The sequence below is a fragment of the Mycena indigotica genome, assembly GCF_014461135.1.
Source record: "Mycena indigotica strain 171206Taipei chromosome Unknown Mind.scaff0012, whole genome shotgun sequence".
Lineage (NCBI taxonomy): Eukaryota > Fungi > Basidiomycota > Agaricomycetes > Agaricales > Mycenaceae > Mycena > Mycena indigotica.
The window spans coordinates 2,438,621-2,458,504 of NW_023503011.1; the positions used below are offsets into that span (position 1 = coordinate 2,438,621).

Below are 19,884 nucleotides of genomic sequence, written 5' to 3' on the forward strand. Positions count from 1 at the left end.
ACGCGTCTTTTGGGCCCCAAGTCCACCAAGTCCAGCCAGCTCGCAAAAACGCGTCCAGCGCCCTCTAACGGCCCGGACCTGCAAAAAAATGAGCCTTGAATCGCGTAAAAGCGGCGCAAAATGCACCTCAGAAATACCATCAAAGTTAAGGGCACAAGAGGTGCCGGTCAACACAAGATAAGGCCGCGATGGTCGTGGGTAGCGACGGCCGGGATGGGCGGTAAGGCAGGGAGCATGAAGGTTGGGTGGATGATGTGGAGCCGCAAAGACAGTCCGCGCAGCAAGAGCGGAGAAGGTCGCGGGGATGGCCGAGGAGGAGAATAACGCGGAGGGTGGAGTATGTCGTGGAGACATCGGCATCGCAAGGCAGGGTCGCGTGGTCAACGCGGGCAGCGAGCAAGGGCTTGGCGGAGTCTGAACTGGAAGACCGCTCGGCATGGGTCGGCGGCGACTCAGCGCGGGCAGAGGACAAGGCTGGAGGTGACCGCAACGGCAAGCAAGGGGTCGGAGGAGTGAGCGAGGTAAGGCCGAAGTCTGAAACCGCAACGTTGGCAATGCGGTGCGGGCAGGAAGGCAAGGCGAGCGGGGGAAGATGGTAAATGCTGCCGGTGCGAGCCGGAAGCGAGGCCATGGCAAAGCCTCAATCGGCAAACGGCTCGGCAGGGGTCGCGGGAGGAGGATAAGCGGGGGCGGGGGCGAAGCAAAGGGTTTTGAGGAAAGCCGTGGCAGAGCGGGTGTGCATTGGCGTTGAGGGACAAGGTAAAGGCGCCGCGATCGCGGGCGAAGCACCGGTGATGTCGGGTGACACGATGCCGACAATAGGTGAGCCCGACGATGAGCAACGACTGATTTGGCACTGGCAACAGTGGTGGAACCACTGTGCCCGCAACGGTTGATAGTCAGGCCGTGACACGGGCCTCCGGCGGCCTGGACCTGGGAAAAATTGAGCTTTGAATTGCAAAAAGTGAGTGCCAAAACGTACCCCGGAAATACCATCAAAATATGATGATATCATTGATCCGTCCATCGGCAGGCCCGAAAAGGAAGGTGACCGTGAAATCTGGGGCGTTTGACAGCGACGGCGGAAGGGGAGAGACAGCAACAGCTGTCAACGCAGAGTTGAGAGCCAAGGCGTTTCACATGCCTCCGGCGGCCCGGACCTGCGAAAATTTGAGCCTTGAATACAGAAAAAATGGCGCCAAAACGCACCCCGAAAATACCATCAAAATCTGATGATCGCATCAAATCATGATATGCCGCTCATTGCCGATGGCAGCAGCCGGTTCGGCCAGCAGAGGTCCCCCAGAGATCTGAGGATAAAATCAGCTTCAAACAACATCCCCACAACGGTGACAGCTTACCGCGCGCCGGATCAGACGTTCCCCATCAGGTAACGAGGATCAACAACAGCAACAACGCTGAGTATCATGTCAGAGGACTTCAAAAATCAATGCAAGGCACACGGATAAGCAAACAAGATGACATACCACTGCTACGAGCAGAGGTTCCCCCTCTGATGACAGCGCGGGGTATCACATCGATGGCAACGACCATGGATCTTAAGCCGACATCAACACAAGATCATACGGCAACAGCGGCAACAACGTACCGATAGAGCTTGATCACCGGAGCAGAGGGTCGGGGATGGTGGTGCAGCACATATCCGTTTTGCGGTCAATAATAACAAGATCGAAGCTAAGTTTGAGATGAATATCAGACAAAATATGAACGACAACAACGTACCGGTAGACATTTGACGGACGAGCAGAGGTTCCCCCTCTGAATTGTCAAGTGCAGCCACTTTGATGACAACGACGATGAATCTGAGGCTGACATCAACACCAAATCATGCGGCGACAGTGACGACTACGTACCGATAGAGTTCCGGGGTGGTGTAGCTAGAGACGGAACATATCTATGCCGCGCATTAATATCATAGCATCAAGCAGCACCGATGACTTACCAGCACATGTCCGTCATACGAGCAGAGGTTCCCCCTCCCTTTTTGCGCTGGATAACGACAAGATAGAAGCTGAACTTGGGTCAATAGGGGGACCAAATGTGAAGCGCGGCAATGTACGAGTAGAGATTTGACGGACAAGCAGAAGTTCCCCCTCTGCGATGAATGATGTCCCTGAATCTAAGCTCGAGAGTCAGAGCTTTGTCATACCATATATGGAGAGAACCGACCATGAGCTGTTCGGCGGTGGATGCCTTGGATATGCAGACCCTACAGTCGCGGGACACCGATGCCTTTGACACTGGCAGCACAGCGACAGACAGTGGCTATGTTAACATTAGCAACATAACGCAAGTGCAAGATGACCAGACATACCGACAACCCTTGCACTTCTCTTGACCGAATACACAGCGTGAACGGCGGCATCCATCAATAATGGCTCGAGGCTTGCCCCCAGACAACAGACCAAAGGGAGCGCGCCCAGGCGACTTCACGCTGACTCGGATACACAGCGCGAATGGCTGGAGGGCAGCCCTGAAAGGACAGAGTCTGGTCAAAAGTTAGTGAATGGTCCGGACAGACGAGTCTGGACTGACACGGAGTGTTGACATGAGTGCCCTGAGCAGCAGCGGCAGAGTCGTTGTTGGAGGCGAGCCCGCCGAAACAAGCAAAGAGCCCACCCCACCGTCGAGATTGACCTGAAGCCGGCAATGAGCAACGAGAAGAACGACGGGGAGGCGATCATACCTTGGCGGACGGCGGGTGCGACGAGCAGCAAGAAGGGGGTGGTGGTGGAGCGAAGACAAGGAGAGAAGTGCGTGACCTTGTTTATGATTTGATCCCTTCAGGGTATCACATCAAGGGTCGGGGAATTCTCGGCGCGGCGAATGAAGATGCCGTCAAGGCGGTGAAGAAGCGGCGAACGGCCTGCGGAGAAATGATGGCCCGAGGGTGATTGTTGCCAGGGTGGCCGTCAGCATCGGTCAGCGTCAGTCAGCGGCGCTCAGTGAAGGAGCGGCGCCATCGTTCCCTAATGAATGAATCCGCTGCCCGGGGTGATACCGGCTCGGAAAGTGGTTACGACACAGCATACTGATGCCGGCCGCGCGCACGCCATCGTGATGGCGCGTCATGCGACGCGTCAGGGGCAGGGTTTGGTGCCCGTGCAGTCAGAGGGGAAGTGCAGAATCAAGAGGGGGAAGGTGTTAGGACAGGTGTTGAAGTTGCGGGCAGTTATTATTGGTAACCATATGCAGGTTGCGCCATTGCCGGCAGACTATTTTTGGAATATATCCAAGTTGACCGAAAACTTTGTAACCCTCGGGGAAGGACGAACGCCGAACGGCGAAGTATTCAGGGTTTCATTTCATGATCAGGGTCTCCGCTTCGTGATCACGCAAGAGAAGCAGCCCACAAAGAATATCAAGACACCGGTGACAGGCCGCCCGGGCTTACCCTGATGAATCCCCGAGGGCAGACAACCTCTGTAGAATCTTGGTACAGCTGCGCTCCCTCTCTGTTGTTTTCGACACCGCGCGGTTCAGTCTTTTTCTTCTTTCATCCCTTGGAAATTTTTTTTGTGTACCCAATTTCCGCCAAAACAGATGCCAGAATGACGCGTTTCTCGCGCCTCACTGGTGAAATATGTCTTGTCCTGAGTAGCTGCTGGGGACTCACACTTTTTTGGCGCCATCACCAATAACACTGGATGCCTGATTGGGCAATTCTTCCGGCACGACTCGGACTCTGTCACTTCCACACGCGTCGATACGGTCAATTCAGACGGGCGAAGGCGGATCCTATGCTCAACCGCGCCCAGATGTCCCGAGGCTTATCGCTGCATGTGATCCTGTTGAATTTAACCGAAGGTAGTCTATGCTGTTTCTTGTGCCCAGCGAAGATGGAATAGACATCAAGCCCGATGAATGATAGGAAACATATTAATAGTTCGATTTTACCCTGAAGACAACTCTGATTGGCTCCGCGGGCCTAGAATCATCCGATCTCCTCAAATCATTTCTGGTGTCCACACTGATTTCCGCTTTGTAAAGCGCACGTTGCGAAGCGACTCTCCGCACTGCGTCAGCATAACACATGGCATCTGTCGTAAGTCGTTGCGCCAGCGATTTCGGTCTCGCGCACTTCAACTTGCACACATTTCAATTCACTGCAAGCTCTTTCATCAGTTTGCACTCTAAAGCGTTGTTAGCCATTTTACCATTTTACCCTCAGAGGTAGTTCGAGTTTGATACTTAAAATAGCTCCGGTTGCGGCTTGGAAACCGACACCGCTCCATTTCTAAGAAGTTCCGACATGTCAGCGGCGGTCCAGCTCGGGCGGTATGTCAACCAACCTTAAGCGAGCTCCACGCCTATAAGAACTAGCACGGGCTGTCAACGTCGCACCCGTCTCTCTTTCCCTCCCCCCATCCGACACTTTCGCCCCGGAGCCTCAATTCGTTGACTTCGCGCGCGTCATTGCCCTTGCCCCCGAAGTTATCGTTCCCTTTCCTGATTTGCTCACTGACCTCTTCACAGTGTCCAGCTTTGCCTCGGTCCATCGTTTGCCAGTCTCGTTGTCCCTCACGATCTCCACGCTGACCACCCTTTCTAGGCCGCACCCTGGGGGATGTTTGGTGTTGTTGGCGGCGGAGGTGTGTGTCACTGCCTTCCGAGGCCATGTTGCTGACCTCTTTCCAGCGTCGTTTGTCGCTCAGCGCAGCGAGATCGCGATTGGCGAGCGGAGGAGCAGCGGGGAGAAGGGTTTTGTGTGGTGGTTGACTTTTGGCACGTGCTCGGGTCTTCGCACCCGAGCGCCGAATGTCCTCCCACGCTCCCTCTTCCTGACTCCCACAGCCCTCTTTCGCTCGCGCTTCCCGCTGTGGCCCAGCGTTGAATGTCTCCGGCCCCGGCGGACGGCCATGGATGCGGCTGCCCGCCTCCGCCCGCTCTGTTCGAGACCATCGTCGAGGCACGCTAACCGCCCTTCTAGGCCGCACCCCCGCATTTTCAGTGTTTTTGGAGGCGGAGGTACGTGGCCTGCCTACGTCGGCCATGTTTCTGACCTTTTTCCAACAGCGTTCGTCGCTCGGCGCTTGGCGGTATCGCGATTTGCGAGCGGGGAAGCAACGGGGAAAGCGGTGGTGGTTGACTTTTGGCACGTGCTCGGGTCTTCGTACCCGAGCGCCGGATGTTCTCCCACGCTCCCTGACTCCGACGTGCCGCCCTCGCTGTCGCTGCCCGTCGGGACCCAGCAGCCCGGGGATATCTCTGTACATACCCTGCCGGTCGCTGCCCGCCTTGTGACGAGCTCCTCCTTTCGATACCGTGGTCCAGCCTGGTGCTGCAGTGGTGCATGTTGGCCAAAGGTGAGTCGTCACCATCGTTGTTTTACTCATGTGCTTACCGTTGTTGCTAAGACTCAGAGTGGTGTCGTCGACATCGAGGCTGAAGGTGCGTGGTCAGACATTGACAATGGCGCGTGCCTACTGTTCTTTGTAGACCTGTCCGCCGTTGTCAATGGTGAGTCTGCGCCGCTGGATGTATTGTTGCTCACCAGCTGTCGTTCCCAACAGAGTCCGTCGTCGTCCGCTCAGTATCGCCTTCCGCTCCTCCGTTGCCCGCCTCCGCCCGCTCTGTTCGAGACCATCGTCGAGGCTGGTGCTTGTTGACCAAAGGTGAGTCATCACCCGCGTTGTTTTTGCTCGTTTGCTTACCATGGTTCGGAGTGGTGCCGTCGATGTCAATGCTGAAGGCGCGTGGGTAGCCTTTGACATTCATCATTGTCTTTGCTGGAGGTATGTTCCAACCTATCTTCCCTTTCGCCTCCGAACGCTCGCGAACGTCGAGGCTGTTTCTCTGGTCATTTTTTCTCAATGTCTAGGTTTTCAAGGCTTACCAGCTTGCAGCCCCGGCAACGTCCATCCACTCCTCGCCAACACAACGCGTCGTTCGGTGTGTCCCCGTTTCATCGCCTTACTTGCGTGCTGACTTTGAATTGGACCCCGTTCTAGGGGAAAAGTCAGGGATTGCATTCGCGTGGGCAGCCATACCTTGTCAACGTTGTTGACACGCTGCCAGGTCGCCAAATGGCAGAGGTGCGTGTTCTCGGCGAGCCGCGCGTCGCTGACTTGTCGTCAGCGCAATGTCAGGTCGCGGAAGGTAACGGTAACACTCTGCGCCTCTCTCTCTCCTGCAGCGTGCTAATCGTCATTTTCAAGTCTTCCTATCGTGTCTTGTCTTCAGACAGGTGCTTGGTGTGTGTTTCGCTGATCATCGCGGCGTTGCCCTGACTGTCTTGTCCTTCCCAAGCGGCTGCGCGATTCGAACGGCTGCGAGGGCGGGAGGCCGTTGGGGGGTCTCGGAGCCAATCGGCAAGCGGCTGGAGGAAGTAGTTAGCGACGGTAGACAGATTCGGCAGGACCTGCCGTTGGTTTGGCGGCCCCGGCCGGCGGCTTGTGGACGTGGCGTTGGCGGGAGGCGAGCGGCGCGTCTCTTGGCGGGAGGCGGACGTGGCGTGGGCCGGATCGGGCCGCGGGCGCGGTCGGTGCAGCGGGCGAGCGGGGTAGGACTTGAGAGCACCACGTGCTTTCGGCGCGAAAGGCCGGGTGTTGCTTGCTCCTCTCAACCCCGCGCCGGACTTCCCCGCGCGCTCGCTGTCATCAGCGCCGTGTGTTGTGTCCGCGGCGCTTATCTGGATCCCACGCGGGCTGCTGTTGGCGAAACGGTACGGGCAGGCGCGTTGCGAGCTGGGCCGGGGTCGTGAGCGGGAGAAGGAAGGAAGGTGGGTGATAAGCGAGCGCGACACGTGCGCATGCCACGTCACAGGCCGGCGCCACGGCCCCCTTGCCTCCGCGCATGCCCATGAGCGCGCGTCGAGATGCTGCTGGGCTTCCCGACCGGGAGCGGACGTTAAGCCTCCCGCGGCGAAGTCGGGAATGGGTGCGGATGCGCCATGCGGCCTCCCACAGGTCGTCTTTCTTTCTGGACGACACCACCACCGCCTGAAGATGAAGATCCCCGTCGTCGACTTTGCACCGTTTCTGGACAAGGCGAACGACGCTGCTGGGCGCCAGGCCGTCGCCGACAAGCTGCTTGCGGCGCTGCACGAGACTGGATTTGTGTATGTCGTGAACCACGGGGTGGAGCAGGCTGCGGTGGAGACGGCGTTTGCAATGGTGTGTCTCCCTCCCAATGGTTTGACTAGAGCTGACCACTATTGTTTAGGCCAGACAGTGGTTCTCCCTCCCTTTTGGCACGAAGCTGCTCGCGCTGCGCCCCGCCATGCAGCCCTACCCGCGCGGCTTTCTCTGTGTCGGGCGGCGGGACCGCGCGACGCCTGCGGAGTTGGCGCTGCCGGACCCCACCGACATGAAGGAGAGCTTTGTGCTGGGGAGCAAAGACAATGCGGGTATGCCCAACATATGGCTGGACGAGAAGCCGGACGGCCTGGTGGAAACCGGCTTCCGCGCGAGCTGTTTGGGGCTGTATGAGGTGTGTCCTCCGCTCTCTCCTCACTCGCTGAACTCGTCAGCAATGCCACGCACTCGAAAGCGCCGTCTTCCGTGGACTCGCCCTCGCACTGGGCCTTCCCGACGACCACTTCGCCGTCGGCACCAGTAGCGAAAATGATCTGCGCCTCGTGCGGTACCACCCGTGCGCTATTGTCCGTCCCGCTAGTCGTCACATTGACAAAATGACAGTGTCCCTGAATCGGCCATCGCCGCCGGCCTGATCACGCGCGCTGCAGGCATACGACCCCGGGCGCATTGCAGCTGACCTTCCAGCGGGATGTCGAGGGCCTCGAGGTGGAGGACCCCGAGAAGCCCGGCGTGTTCCACGTACGTTTTCCCTCCGCTCTCCCGCGTGACTGAGCGTGCATGGCAGCCGATCCTCCCGGTGCCTGGCGCGGTGCTGCTCAACGCGGGCGACATGCTGCAGCGAGGTAAGCTTCTGATTCTTTTTGAAAACTAAGGCTCACTCGCAGGCTCACGTGGCGCGGTCCGCAGCGCCGTACACCGCGTCGGCGCGCCGGCTGGTACAGTTGAGGTCAACGGTGCGCCGTGGAAGCCGGAGCGTCTGGAGATCGTCTATGTGCGTGAACGGTGCCCCGATTGAAGGTCGCTGATGATGTCCTGTGTAGAACTGCGTGCCCGCGGACGCCGCCGGCGTGGACTGCCGCCGTCCGGACGCGTGAGTGCCACCGGGACGGTGGTGTTCGTCCCAGCACATCTATGCCTGGGGCGGCCTCCTCACGTATATGAAGAAGAGAGGTGCTTGTTTGTGGCGGTCGTTCGATGCGATAAGTTGGGCGTTGACAGTTATTCCTGGGAGTTTTTTCTCAATCTCTAATAATCTTGTTGCATGCCCCCAACCTGGATGCACACTGTACGCTGAGTGGTCTGGCCGCGCTGGCGGCCGACGGCATGTACAAACAAGAGCGTGGTGGGCAGTGCCCTAGCCAGCCCATCTGCTGCTGTTCCCGGGCCACGCGGCTGCATCGTCTATTCTAGGCGGTCGTTCGATGTGACATTGGCAAGGGGGGATCTTATCAGGCACATGGGGTCAGGGGGAGGGGGGGTCAGGGGGAGGGGGTCCCCGGGGGGTAAAAAAAACTTTTTGTATATGAAAGATTTCAGCCTTATATGGGTGTAAAGACACTGAAAATATAGTGTATACACTCTAATGTCTATAGTTCATAACCCCCATACTTATATCTATATACTTTCAGGCCCATGAGCTTGGATAGCATACCCAGTTACAGGCACATTATCAGGTATGTGATGGGAGGTGAACATATTTTACAGTGATATGGCCTGCTATATGTGTTTGAGAGTTCCAGGTACATACTGTATCAATTTATTCAATTCGGCGGTCACGCGTCACACCGGGACCTCCGGCGCCGAAATATTTCGGCGTGTCACAACTTATTATTCAGATGCCGAATGTCAGACGGCCATTAGAGCATCAAAATTTCTCCGGCGGCCCTCCGGGCCGCTAAATATGCCGAATTTTTTCGGCAGTCACACAGATTACCAGGCAGCGCCGAAATTTTCATTTCGGCGCCGATGTCACACAGTTTTTCGCCGCCGAATTGAATACATTATTACAGTAGATACCTACACACATACATATACAAATACATAAATTCTTTTGGAAAAAAAAAGTTTCACAAGATTAAATTGTTTATGCCACTTTTTGATCGCATCAGTGGTCACATGATACTGATCGTGGGAACATATTACCCTATATGGCAGGAGGGGGGTCCCCAGAGAGTCGGAAAAAAACTTTCCGACCCTATATTCGTGATTCGAATGTTGAACCCCCCTTGGACATTGGGCTGCTCATTGACGTCACCTCTTCACCCTTTTTCTCCAGATTGATGAGATTTTGTCTGCTTGGCCGAGTCACATAAGTATTCGCTGTTTCGGCATGCCCGACTGCCCCTGTCGTGGCAAGCCCTACTTGTATGCTTATGGGAAAGGCAAGTGTCAACTTCACTGTCAGGGGCTGTCGTTCGATGCAACGGCGGGTGCTGTTTATGTCGTCTTCACGGTCTCCTTGTTTCCCCTTGCTAGGCAGCCTGTGGTTTTGCTAGTCGGTGCAGTAACCGATGCGGCGTCACATTCAGTTGGCCCGCGGGCAAACAGATGCGCCATCGTGCCCACCCTTGCATGCCAGGCGTGCCTGCATGTCTGCGCACCTGTCAGAGCATGATGTAATGTATTTACAGCACTGCGCTGCGCTGCATATGACAGGATAATGGACAGTGTCGTAGCCAGCCCATTCGCGGACCTTCCTCCGCACGCCATACTTATCATGTCTGTGTCATACCATCATTGGCGGTCATTCGATGCGACATTGGGCACTTCGGAGTTGTCCGCCTGAGTGTATATTTTTTTCTGTGGAACGCTAGTTATTCAGGGGTCTGAGGGTAGTGTACGCTCGACAGTCCATGTTTTACAGTTTGGTTAGTATACTTTATTATGCCGAATGCTCAGTGATTAGCCGTGCCCTCTTAGATATCGGAATCCTTCGAGTTCCTCACCCCGCAGACCCGGGTGCTCACGTCGTCCCCCTCCGTGAGCTCGTCGACGTCGGTCACGGGGCTTGTGGGCGCCGGGAAGCGCTTCATGTCAACGTCCGCATCCTTGGTGATCTGGACAATTTGGTGGACGTCTGTGGGCGCGTCAGTGCCTCCCAGAATGCGTGTGTAACCAAAAGACCGACGTATACCGCCAAACGTCTCCAACACCGTCGCGCGCCGCTCGCGGCCGGACGAAACCGGAGCAGACTGCGACACGTCCGCGCCGCCGGCCTCCGGGCGCGGGGAGACGAGGTTGTAGAGCAGCGTGCAGCCGTAGACGCGGCCGAGGAAGAAGCCGAACGCGAGCGAGACCGCCGTGTGGGGCCACACCGCGAACCCGATGAGCGCGAAGATGGTCACGAGCGCGGTCACGCAGCCCGTCTGGATCGCGGACACGATCAGCCGCCGCACGATGTGCTGCGTCTGCTTGTACGGCGACTTGTACCGCCGCAGCTGCATAACCAGCGCGAGCGCAATGGCCACGTCCGCGATAGCACCGGTGATGAACCATACTCTGAGCAAAGATGAGTAAACCAAAGCGTGCGAAAGCCGCAGCGCACAGTGTGAGAGGCATAGCTCGCCCGCGGTTTGCTGCTATTGGCTGCATGAATGTCAACACGGCGATGGCAAACGAAGCGCCGAGCGACGCCGTGGCTTCCAGTAATATCAGCACGCAAACGAAGTAGTTCTTCGAGCTGAGAGTGACGTCAGCATGGATACGACAGGGACGCTGAAACGCACAGGATGAAATAGCGCCAGATAAGATAGATCTGCTCGAGGAACGCGCTCACGCCCGTCGTGATGCACTGGGGGTCGTCAGCCGATACGCGGATGCAGAGGGGGGGAGGCGCACGTAGAGCGCGATGGACCAAGGGGTTTGCGCGAGATAGGGGAGATCGCCCCAATGAACCACCAGCAGCTACATCCCCTTAGCGCCGACCGATGTTTGGAGATATACGCACCAGATAGACCGTCGCGGCGGCGAAAACGGTGCCCAGCGTATCTACCGTGACCTGCAGGCCCACAAGCCAGCGCACAAGCGGGGTCGTTGCCCCCGGAGCACACACTGCGGATGTCAGAGGTTGAGAGAGAGGACGAAATCGGCACGCACGCCGCCTGCCCGTGTAGTACTGCCACGCCAACACCAGCTCGAGCATGTACAGCATGAAATTGACCCACGTCCCGCAAAGGGCGGGTCTGTGCTTGTCAGATGAGCGGATGGGAGGGGCAACGGTAACGCACGCGAGGTAGGTCTGTTTTGACGGCGTGAGCATGTCGTGCATCCGGAGCGGCAGCCAGGACGACGGCGCCGCCCGCGCTACTTAAAGCCTGCGAGGACCAGGGCCCGAAGGGACATGACATATGCCTGCGCTAGGACACTTCCCTAGCTCTGGCTTACACCAGTAAGGGCTCGGCTGGTGGAGAGAGACGAGCAAGCCGTCAAGGCCCAGAGATGACCCGGTGTCTCTTCACACGACGAGGCGAGTGTATAATTTGAGGTGCTGTTAGTGCCAACTTGTTACGACTGGGCTCTGTAATACGCACCGTGGCCCCTCCCACTCGGACGTAGGGTGCCCCTGATAGGGTCGCATCCTGCTTCATTGCGAGTGGGCCGACGGCGCCAGCGTTCTTTGCGCGAGAGTGGGTGACGCGATGGAAAATTTCAAGGAGTACACGTCACGTTCCCACGCGACAGTCTTGGCAGGGTCGATGATGCGCATCAAATCGCACAATGACATGGCTTTGCTTATTCAGACAGGATTTGCGATCCGTGGGGTGGAGAAGCCACATGGCCGGTTAGGGGATTACTGTACTAGATGACCACGTTGCTAAACTAGACCGTCGTGTATAGGGGCTTGACTTGAATCACAAATCATCATAAGGTAGCTCGCAACCACGTTCGGTGAACCCCACTCTGACATGATCGTCACGCGTCCAAATCAGGAGACACCCCTACCCAATCTGGATCTCAAGACTGGCTCGAACAAATCCTCTGAGTTTTTGCACATACAAACCTGACCATTGTCCTGCTCCGAATATATATAAAAAATTGAGATATCATACATGTTTGTGTGAAAACACGGCAATTGTCATAACGCAACTGGTTACAAGGGCACTTCTGAGTTGACAAGCTGGTCCATGATGTCTGAAGGGAAAGTTCGATGCCCATGGTATTTCTTCGCTGCCCAAGCGATCTGAGGGCCTGTCAGATTCATATGGAAGTATCCATCGGCAAAACGATGTGTGCGATTGACGAAGCTGTCGGAAACAGTCGGATGTCAATGGTCAGCACTTGAAAGCAGATCTATCGAACTTGATTCACATACCGGCGCATTGACAGCAAGGGCACATCATCCAGAGCAGCAACTGCATTCCGCTCAAGATCTTCTGCTCGTGAAGACTCGGGGTTTAGCCGATATAACCTCTTTGCATAGCCCCATACCAGCTCAATTGGATTGAGCTCGCAATGGAACTTGGGGAGAAATAAAATCTCTACACCAGCAGCTTCACACTCTTCCTCGAGAATTGATTTTACGTTGACAAAGTCCGGCTGGTTAAAGAGTGCTCGTCGGCAACAGTATGCACCGGTGTCTGATTTGTCGTTGCACTTGTTGAGTGTGTCACCACATTGCGCACGGAGATTGGCCAATTCAGGCAGCCCACGTTCCTCGAGAAGACGCTGCATGCCCTTAAACTTCCCTGCCATTGGCCCAGTACGGTGATACAAGTCCTGTGGAGTTCCATCGGCAAATTTGGCACCTTGGTACTCGATCTTAGTTTTCATTGGCTTGCGATCATGGTCGTAGACGATTTTCCCGTTCTCCACCAAGTTGATCTCGGCAAGGAAATTGGCTTGTGGATTGCGTTGTGTCTGACCAGATGGTCCCTTTGGCATACCAATTGCTGTCAACGCACCCTCGGGTCGTTTGCGGTGTGTGGTTGCATTGTCATAGATGAAGACATGCTTATACTCCGGCCACAGCTCTTGGACCAGTTTAACGGCAGATTTGGCCTGTTCACGTACCTCAATGTTCGTGAAATAGCCGTCCTTGTTGACACCAATATGAATGCATCGTCTTGCTGATTCGCCAGTCCATGGATTTCGAAGCCAGCCAAAATCAGCGGAAAAGAAATCAGCCACCATAAAAGATTGTCCTTCACCCTTTCGATACGGCTTTGCATTCTCATCTTTATGATACCATGTCTTTCGACGGCGGTCGTGTGCGTAGAACACGCTTTCATCATGATACCATATGATTGTGCGTTGGCCTGGTGGTGTCGGAAGAACAGACAAGCCATCATTATCGTAAACCCAGACCCCAGCTTGTAAAGCGAAGTATCTTGGCAAGTACACATTTGTTCGATAGTCCACGACATCTTGTCATTCATGCCCGTCAACATACTGACCGGTTTTTGGATGTGAGAACCTAGAAATTTGCAGGTAAGTATCGGAAAAGTCAAATTCAAATTGGAAACATAAGTACCGATAACCCAGTGCTTGGAGATATCGAGTTGCTGTTGCAAGTGAGATATCAGTCTCAATGCCATGTCGCGCCTTGACGTCGGCACTACAGAGATAATCATGTAATTTCTGGGCGGTGATATTCTTGCCTTGGAGCTGTAAGAAGTTCAGCAAGTCGGCTGTAAGATCTTCGTCTGAGAGAATGCTGTCCGTCCACTTCCCATACGGGTTCAGCTCAAGCAATTCCCCATCGATGATGTATTGCCGCGCCAAGATGGCTAAGATACGTGCACAATACTTGCCCTTTCCCATTGAGATAGCTGCCGTGAGCATTGAGTCCCCCCAACACATGAATGACAGTGAATTCTCGTCGGTGTACAAGCAGAGAAGCGCTCGGATTCCCACCAAACGCGTATGTGAAAAGGGATCCAGATGACAGTCTTTGTAGCCTACACCTGCCTTCCCGAAGAGCTGGTTTCCGCGTGGGGCACCTCGCAAAACCGCCTGCACTTTCTTCAATGCTGCGCGTGCATCTTCAAGCTTGGGTGGTCGACGACAAATCCCATCACTATCAGCATTTAAGACCCCCGCCGGAGCGGCGGGTCTTGGGTAATCAACCTGGGTTGTGTGTCCACTCCGCATTTCCGCCTCATATTCTGCCAGCTCAAATTCGTCCAGAGCATCACAGTCATCTGCACTTGGGCGATCAGCATCAGAGAGTCCATCGCACGATGTGGGAGCGTGAGATGCCATGGGAGAGATTTCGCTGTCGACTAGTGTCTGCCGGTGATCATAATGAGAGTTCCACTGAGGGAATGTCGATATGGACATGCAGTCATCGTCTTCTGGCACCTCTTCAACGGAGGGAGGCTTCCAATTGTGTGTAAACACCTTGGGTGCTTCCATTGTAACGTTTCTGGTGTGGGGCAGACAGAGTGTCCGAAAAGGATCAGCAGGATCGACACGACCAATATGTGCACTGTCAGCCATCCAAGTGAATGAGAATGTCATTGGTGGTGCACTTGGCGTGTTCGGAATGGCATTTGTGAGTTCAAAAACATTGGTGTAAGCACGGAGTGGGTCGTGGTTTGTGTCGTGGGTTGATGCTGGTGCCTTTGACCAATCACTAAGCACACTTCTCTATGCACAAAGGCATATTAAGTTTTGATCTAGTCTGAGTGGGTGCTGCATACGCACTGTGTCTTGAGACTCTCTTGCCGTGTTCTCGTCATGCCTTGCTTTCTTTCTTGGGGAGAGTGACTGCCTAATCTTGCTGGGAGTACGGAGAACAGCATCAATTGTGCGCTTGGCCACTTGTGACAAATTGAGCTTGAATTGAGCTCGACGCTGAGTCTTCTGCTTGCTTGGTGCCATTGTGCAGTTTCAAGCATTCCGAAATCTGACAGGCAATCAAAAGTGATGGTAAGATCAAACCTGCAGAAAACCCAGTTATATTAGATGCTTTTTTTATTTTTTCATTACAATAGGTATACTATGATGTACAGACAACATCTGGACAATTTACAGAGGATTTGTTCGAGCCAGTCTTGAGATCCAGATTGGGTAGGGGTGTCTCCTGATTTGGACGCGTGACGATCATGTCAGAGTGGGGTTCACCGAACGTGGTTGCGAGCTACCTTAGAAATAGGAACTGAATCACATACTGGATAAATTACCATTTGGGGAAGGGATTTTGGAAGATTTGCTGTGACATACGAAAAAATTTCGCATAAATTGACAGGTGTGACATGTGACATGTGAATTGAGTAAAATACTACAGTAAACAACTTCGTGGGTATACAGCAAGCGCCAATGTACATGTCGTGGCTCTGAAATTTGGAAATATTTTACCTGAAATGATTTGTTATTCTCAGATTCACAATAACTGAATAACAGAATAAGTCAATCCCGCGGAGCAATCCCAGGGCTTTGACCAAGCTGTCCTTGAGGTCTTCTGCGTCACGAGGGCAGCGCACGACGGCTGAGACCGGCAAATTGCCCAATTAATGGCGAAAAATACGGTATAGGTAGTATACAATTGAGCTGTTGACCTTATGACTTGGACATCGACGCCTCCGCAGCACCTTGCGCCTCCGGACCGAGTATCTGCACGATTTTCGCGCGCTGTTTTCGGATCTGGACACTGCGCGTGGGGCTATTTTCGACCGCAGAAAGAATGTCCTCCGACGGAGCATGGTCGCAGCCATCGGCGGGTGTCGGCGGCGGCACGAAGAACGCTGACCCGGAGGGGCTCAGGTCGAGCCACGCAGCATTCTCGTCGCCGCGCTCGATAGGGTCACGAGCAGCGGGATGGGGCGACACGATTGCGAGGCGCTTGTGGTTACGCGTATGGCGCCTGGGCGACGCGGAGAGCGAGCGCGACAGCGAAAGGGACTTGGTCTTCGATTTTGGCGCGGGGAGACGCCGAGTGTGGGCGGCGGGCGTGATTTTGCGGACGATTCGCGCGACTTTGGTGTAGGATGAGCGCACGAAGGAGGCAGGCCCGGGGCGGGAGGGTCGGGGGCGCCGTGGAGAGGGGGGGCTAGCGACTGCGAGCAGTGGCTCAGCGGAAGGAGAGCGGTAGAGAGTGTCGCTGGATGGGAAGGAGGGGAGATTTGGTGTAGATGCAAAGAAGGACATCGCAATGAGCTGGGTGGGGATGTTAAGGATAGTGCCGGACTACTGAGTGGGAGGAGCAGGATGAGAGCGGACGTCGGTGGTGCACGTCTTTTTGTATCTTGTATAGACAAAGGTCGAATTTTGGCGTGAAGACGACAAAGGAAGTTCAGCACAAAGAGCCTTCTACTCGTATTGCGCATCCTTTGTCCATTGAAAGGTCATTTGACTGGACTATTGTTGCCGCTTCTACAGGCCGTGTCGACTCGGGACCGAAGCGTGCGGCACAGGCAGTCGTCGTCAAAGGGCGATGCCGCCGGCCCGCGATGGCCCGGCAACCCTCGCAAGCCAGAGTCGGCGCGCGATTTGGAACCCGATTGGATGTGTCAGCCCGTGAATATAAATTAGCCATAAGCTCGTGGAATTGGTCGACGTGGGCAGGGCGGCTGCGGCTGCGTCAGTGGTCGTGCGCTTTTCACGCGACAGACGAAACTTGAAATCCCCACCCGACATCTGGCAAAACATGAAGCCCTGTTGAGGGGGTGTGGTTGATTCGAATGCGCGGAGACCCAACCGCCTCTAGGCCCCGTCGTCGCTCCACGGGCAGAGCTCGTCGTGGTGGTGGTGGTCGTGTCGTAAGTTGGCGCTGATCATGTGCCACGTCACCGTGACCTGTGACCTGTGACGCCGAGCCGGATCTTCGTCTCGACCGACGAACACCACGCGATATCGGACCTCCATGGCGAGCGCGTCGAGGACAAGGTACGTCGCGTTTCGCCGCTGGTCTTGCTATTCTGACTGAGACTACAGCTAGGCGCCCGCGCCGCGCAGGTCGTCGATGGGGAGAACTGGTGGGACAGGGGACAGGCAGAGGCCTGCCCTTGACAATCAGGCAAAGCGGCGTGTGCGTGGATATGGCATGGCGCAAATGGAGGCCTCCATTACCGTGTCTGTTTGCTCCAGCAGGGTGAGTATGCCTCCACGCTTGCCCGACACCACTCCCTACTAACGCTCACTTCGGCCAAGCACAGACGCTACGCTCAAAGCGCCTGCTCCTGCGACTTCAGTCGTCAGCAAATTGAACAACTCTCCCGTCTGGTTAGCCTCCGAGTTGGTGGTCACCGATTGGCCGGATACGGAGCGTGGCGGGTTGCAAAGTGGGACTGGGACCCGTGAGGGAACTGGTGCGTTCCTCGTTATGCTTCGCGTCGGTCTCCTTATACGCGCTTCAGCTCGCTTGCACAGCAGCCGTTTCCCTCCCCCCCTCCACCACACATACCCCCGCCTTCAAATTCGTTATGGCCGTCCTGTACCTCGTCTCCCGCAAGGGCGCGTATATCGTCGGCAGACACGGTTGTTACCTGGCAACAGCGCGCCTTTGAGTTGGAGTGGGGCTCTGCGCGGGCAGGTCGATGCTCTTCCTGTTGTGCGCGACTGTGGCGACCACAGCTTGTGGGAACGCTTCTTCGGCATGTGGGTGAGTTTTGTCGAGGCAGTTGTGGGTCGGCAAGACGGGGGGCATATTTGGCGCGTTTGCGCGGAGAGGGAGCCACGGTCTCCATAGGTGCGGCGGCCCGGGGCAGGTCTTCATCCTTTGACTTTGGCACCGACACGTTTATAGATGATCGCAATTGTCTATTCAAGGCAAAACTGCGTTCTCATACTTTGCCAATCACAAACGCGGCTTCGTTCTCTCCCTTATATCCTCGTTTTTCGGCGACATAACACAAATCCCGCCGACATCATGATGCCCGGCAGGCTTTGCTTCGCACCCGGCCTCAACAGCAACAGGGCGCGCGACAGTACGCGTCAGCACTCTGCTGTCAGGACTACCATCCGGCTCTTTCACCATATGTAACTGTATCCCAATACTTCCTTGCCCAACTCTATTCTTATTACTGCTCTGATATCCGAATTTGCCTCCTTTCCACCAAGCTCAAGACCGCATTCCAGCGCTCAGCGAAATGGTCTGCCTCATCAAAAGCGATGTTGAAGAGCAGGCCGTCGTTGTCGAGATACTCACGGTCATCCATCCACTGGTGTTTGATATGCCTCACCACCGGAAACAGCATGGCGAGCAAGTGCGCCATCGGGGCCGGGTCAGTGTGGGCAATACCTGTGTACCCCACACCCAACGTCGTGAGCACGCTCTTTGACGGGACGACGGGCCCCGCCGGCGGCCCGGCACTGTCGTCCATCGTCAATTCCAGATGCTGCAGGCATGTGTGGCGTGCGGCAACAGATAAAAGTCGGAGCGTCAACTGACTCCCGGCCGTCAAGTTCGGCTGGGTGAGGCAGAGCTGCTGGAGGCACGGGAGCTGCTGAAGGAGCCCAGTCACGGCCGCGTCATCCAGGGCGCCGAACCCGCCTGGCGCAATCAACGTCACGTTGGTTAGACCGGGGAAGTTGCCTAGGTGGGAGAGTGCCGTCGGGTCGATTTGCCACGGGCAGTCCCACTCCCATCGCGACAGCAGCTCATAGTTGGAGTTTCTGATGGCGAAGCTGCGCAGTGAGCTGCGCGCTGTTTCAAGTGCATCGAGCGCGGAAAAGAGATGTGAGACAAGCGTGGTGGTGGCAACAGGGAGTTCAGGTTCGAATGAGAGAAGCTCCAGTGCAGATGTATGTATGGCGCGCAGGAATCGAGGGGCGTCGGTTAGGTTGGTCTCAGACCAGACACAGCGCCTCAGTGCCGGGAATGCTGTGTCGGAGGGAGGTGTGTCAGTGCCGCCCGTAACGCGCAGTTCTACCAGATTTGCAAGTGACTCGGGATTGCGGAATACATGGCGATGAAGTGACGGTGCAATGTCTAACTTTTCAAGGGGGTCTATGGTGCACAAGAACGTCGCCAGCGACTCCACAGGAAAGAGGTCTGCATCTCTCTTTGTGTGGAGAGTCAAGTGTTGAAGAGGCAATTTGCGGGCGGCTATAAGAGGGAGGATAGAGAGTGTGCCCTTGTCAATTCCACACAGAGACAGGGATCTGAGTTTAGGCGACAGCAGGACGCGAAGAAGTAGTACGACCTCCGGTGTATCTCCAGTGTTAACTCTGTCCCATGAGAATGGGATGGTCCACCGAAGCTGTTCAAGTGCAGGAAACATGCAATCCCAGGGCAACCATGTTGCAAACAACATCAAGATGCTCGTTTCCAGCCGCTTGGTGTCGGTGGGCTCATGGTAGAACTTCCTGATGAGTTGGAAGTACCGCGCCGGGCGGTCCAAGTCAGATAAGATGAAGGGACGCAGCTGACGCTACAGGTGATTATCATGAATCAGTGGCTGGCCATGAACTTGATGTGTATCGAACGCACCACTTCGCGCACGCCTTTGTCTGTTTTGGTGAGCGTCACCAGGTCAGGTGGAAAGCAGCGAAGCAGATTGATCAGTATCCTGTCCCTTTGCTTCAAGAAGCGCTCGTCTGCCCAGAGCTGCTCCAACGCAAAGTGTGAGAAAAGACGCGAAGTCCGCGCTAGCCGCGCGAGATCGGCACGGGTGGTTGTGGCCGCGGCACGGGTTGTGTCGCTGGTGACATGCTGCACCACCTGGAGCACAATTTCGGGGATGCGGAGGCAGGGGTTCATGTAGCTGGGCGTGTGGTGGTGGTGCGGAGCAACCTGTGCAAGAAATGTCACGCCGATAATCGATAATCGATTGATTGATTGATTTCATTCCGGTACTCGCCCGCACACTCCTACCGTGACACCCGGCCTCAATAGCCCGTGTCAGAAATCAGCGCTTATTAACCAGGCCGCACGCTCCCGATC

At 55.6% G+C, this 19,884-nt stretch overlaps 6 protein-coding genes across 6 annotated transcripts; 2 read left to right on the top strand and 4 right to left on the bottom strand.

Annotated features, from left to right (window-relative positions):
* Positions 1-145: 145 nt before the first annotated feature.
* Positions 146-631, bottom strand: MIND_01247500 (uncharacterized protein; the record flags this gene model as incomplete). The annotated part of the gene is made up of 1 exon (XM_037368961.1): positions 146-631. The coding sequence occupies one exon, from the start codon at positions 629-631 to the stop codon at positions 146-148; it is 486 nt and encodes a 161-aa protein (XP_037214929.1).
* Positions 632-4,588: 3,957 nt separating this feature from the next.
* Positions 4,589-8,155, top strand: MIND_01247600 (Clavaminate synthase-like protein; the record flags this gene model as incomplete). The annotated part of the gene is made up of 16 exons (XM_037368962.1): positions 4,589-4,613; positions 4,660-4,989; positions 5,038-5,327; positions 5,379-5,412; positions 5,461-5,481; positions 5,535-5,636; positions 5,868-5,997; positions 6,040-6,056; positions 6,100-6,215; positions 6,528-7,136; positions 7,186-7,452; positions 7,493-7,614; positions 7,709-7,799; positions 7,846-7,903; positions 7,946-8,052; positions 8,102-8,155. The coding sequence occupies 16 exons, from the start codon at positions 4,589-4,591 to the stop codon at positions 8,153-8,155; spliced, it is 2,373 nt and encodes a 790-aa protein (XP_037214930.1).
* Positions 8,156-9,976: 1,821 nt separating this feature from the next.
* On the bottom strand, positions 9,977-11,328 carry MIND_01247700 (uncharacterized protein; the record flags this gene model as incomplete). Its single annotated transcript, XM_037368963.1, has 8 exons — positions 9,977-10,137; positions 10,189-10,559; positions 10,606-10,740; positions 10,787-10,851; positions 10,899-10,964; positions 11,008-11,111; positions 11,157-11,242; positions 11,288-11,328. 8 exons carry the CDS (start codon positions 11,326-11,328, stop codon positions 9,977-9,979), a joined length of 1,029 nt encoding a protein of 342 aa, XP_037214931.1.
* An 822-nt stretch (positions 11,329-12,150) lies between these two features.
* Positions 12,151-14,882, bottom strand: MIND_01247800 (uncharacterized protein; the record flags this gene model as incomplete). Its single annotated transcript, XM_037368964.1, has 5 exons — positions 12,151-12,240; positions 12,582-13,386; positions 13,450-13,473; positions 13,531-14,648; positions 14,706-14,882. The coding sequence occupies 5 exons, from the start codon at positions 14,880-14,882 to the stop codon at positions 12,151-12,153; spliced, it is 2,214 nt and encodes a 737-aa protein (XP_037214932.1).
* Positions 14,883-16,819: 1,937 nt separating this feature from the next.
* On the top strand, positions 16,820-17,688 carry MIND_01247900 (uncharacterized protein; the record flags this gene model as incomplete). The annotated part of the gene is made up of 4 exons (XM_037368965.1): positions 16,820-16,886; positions 16,939-17,091; positions 17,151-17,308; positions 17,357-17,688. The coding sequence occupies exons 1-4, from the start codon at positions 16,864-16,866 to the stop codon at positions 17,686-17,688; spliced, it is 666 nt and encodes a 221-aa protein (XP_037214933.1). The 5' UTR covers positions 16,820-16,863.
* Positions 17,689-18,019: 331 nt separating this feature from the next.
* On the bottom strand, positions 18,020-19,701 carry MIND_01248000 (uncharacterized protein; the record flags this gene model as incomplete). Its single annotated transcript, XM_037368966.1, has 2 exons — positions 18,020-19,372; positions 19,432-19,701. The coding sequence occupies 2 exons, from the start codon at positions 19,699-19,701 to the stop codon at positions 18,020-18,022; spliced, it is 1,623 nt and encodes a 540-aa protein (XP_037214934.1).
* Positions 19,702-19,884: the final 183 nt, after the last annotated feature.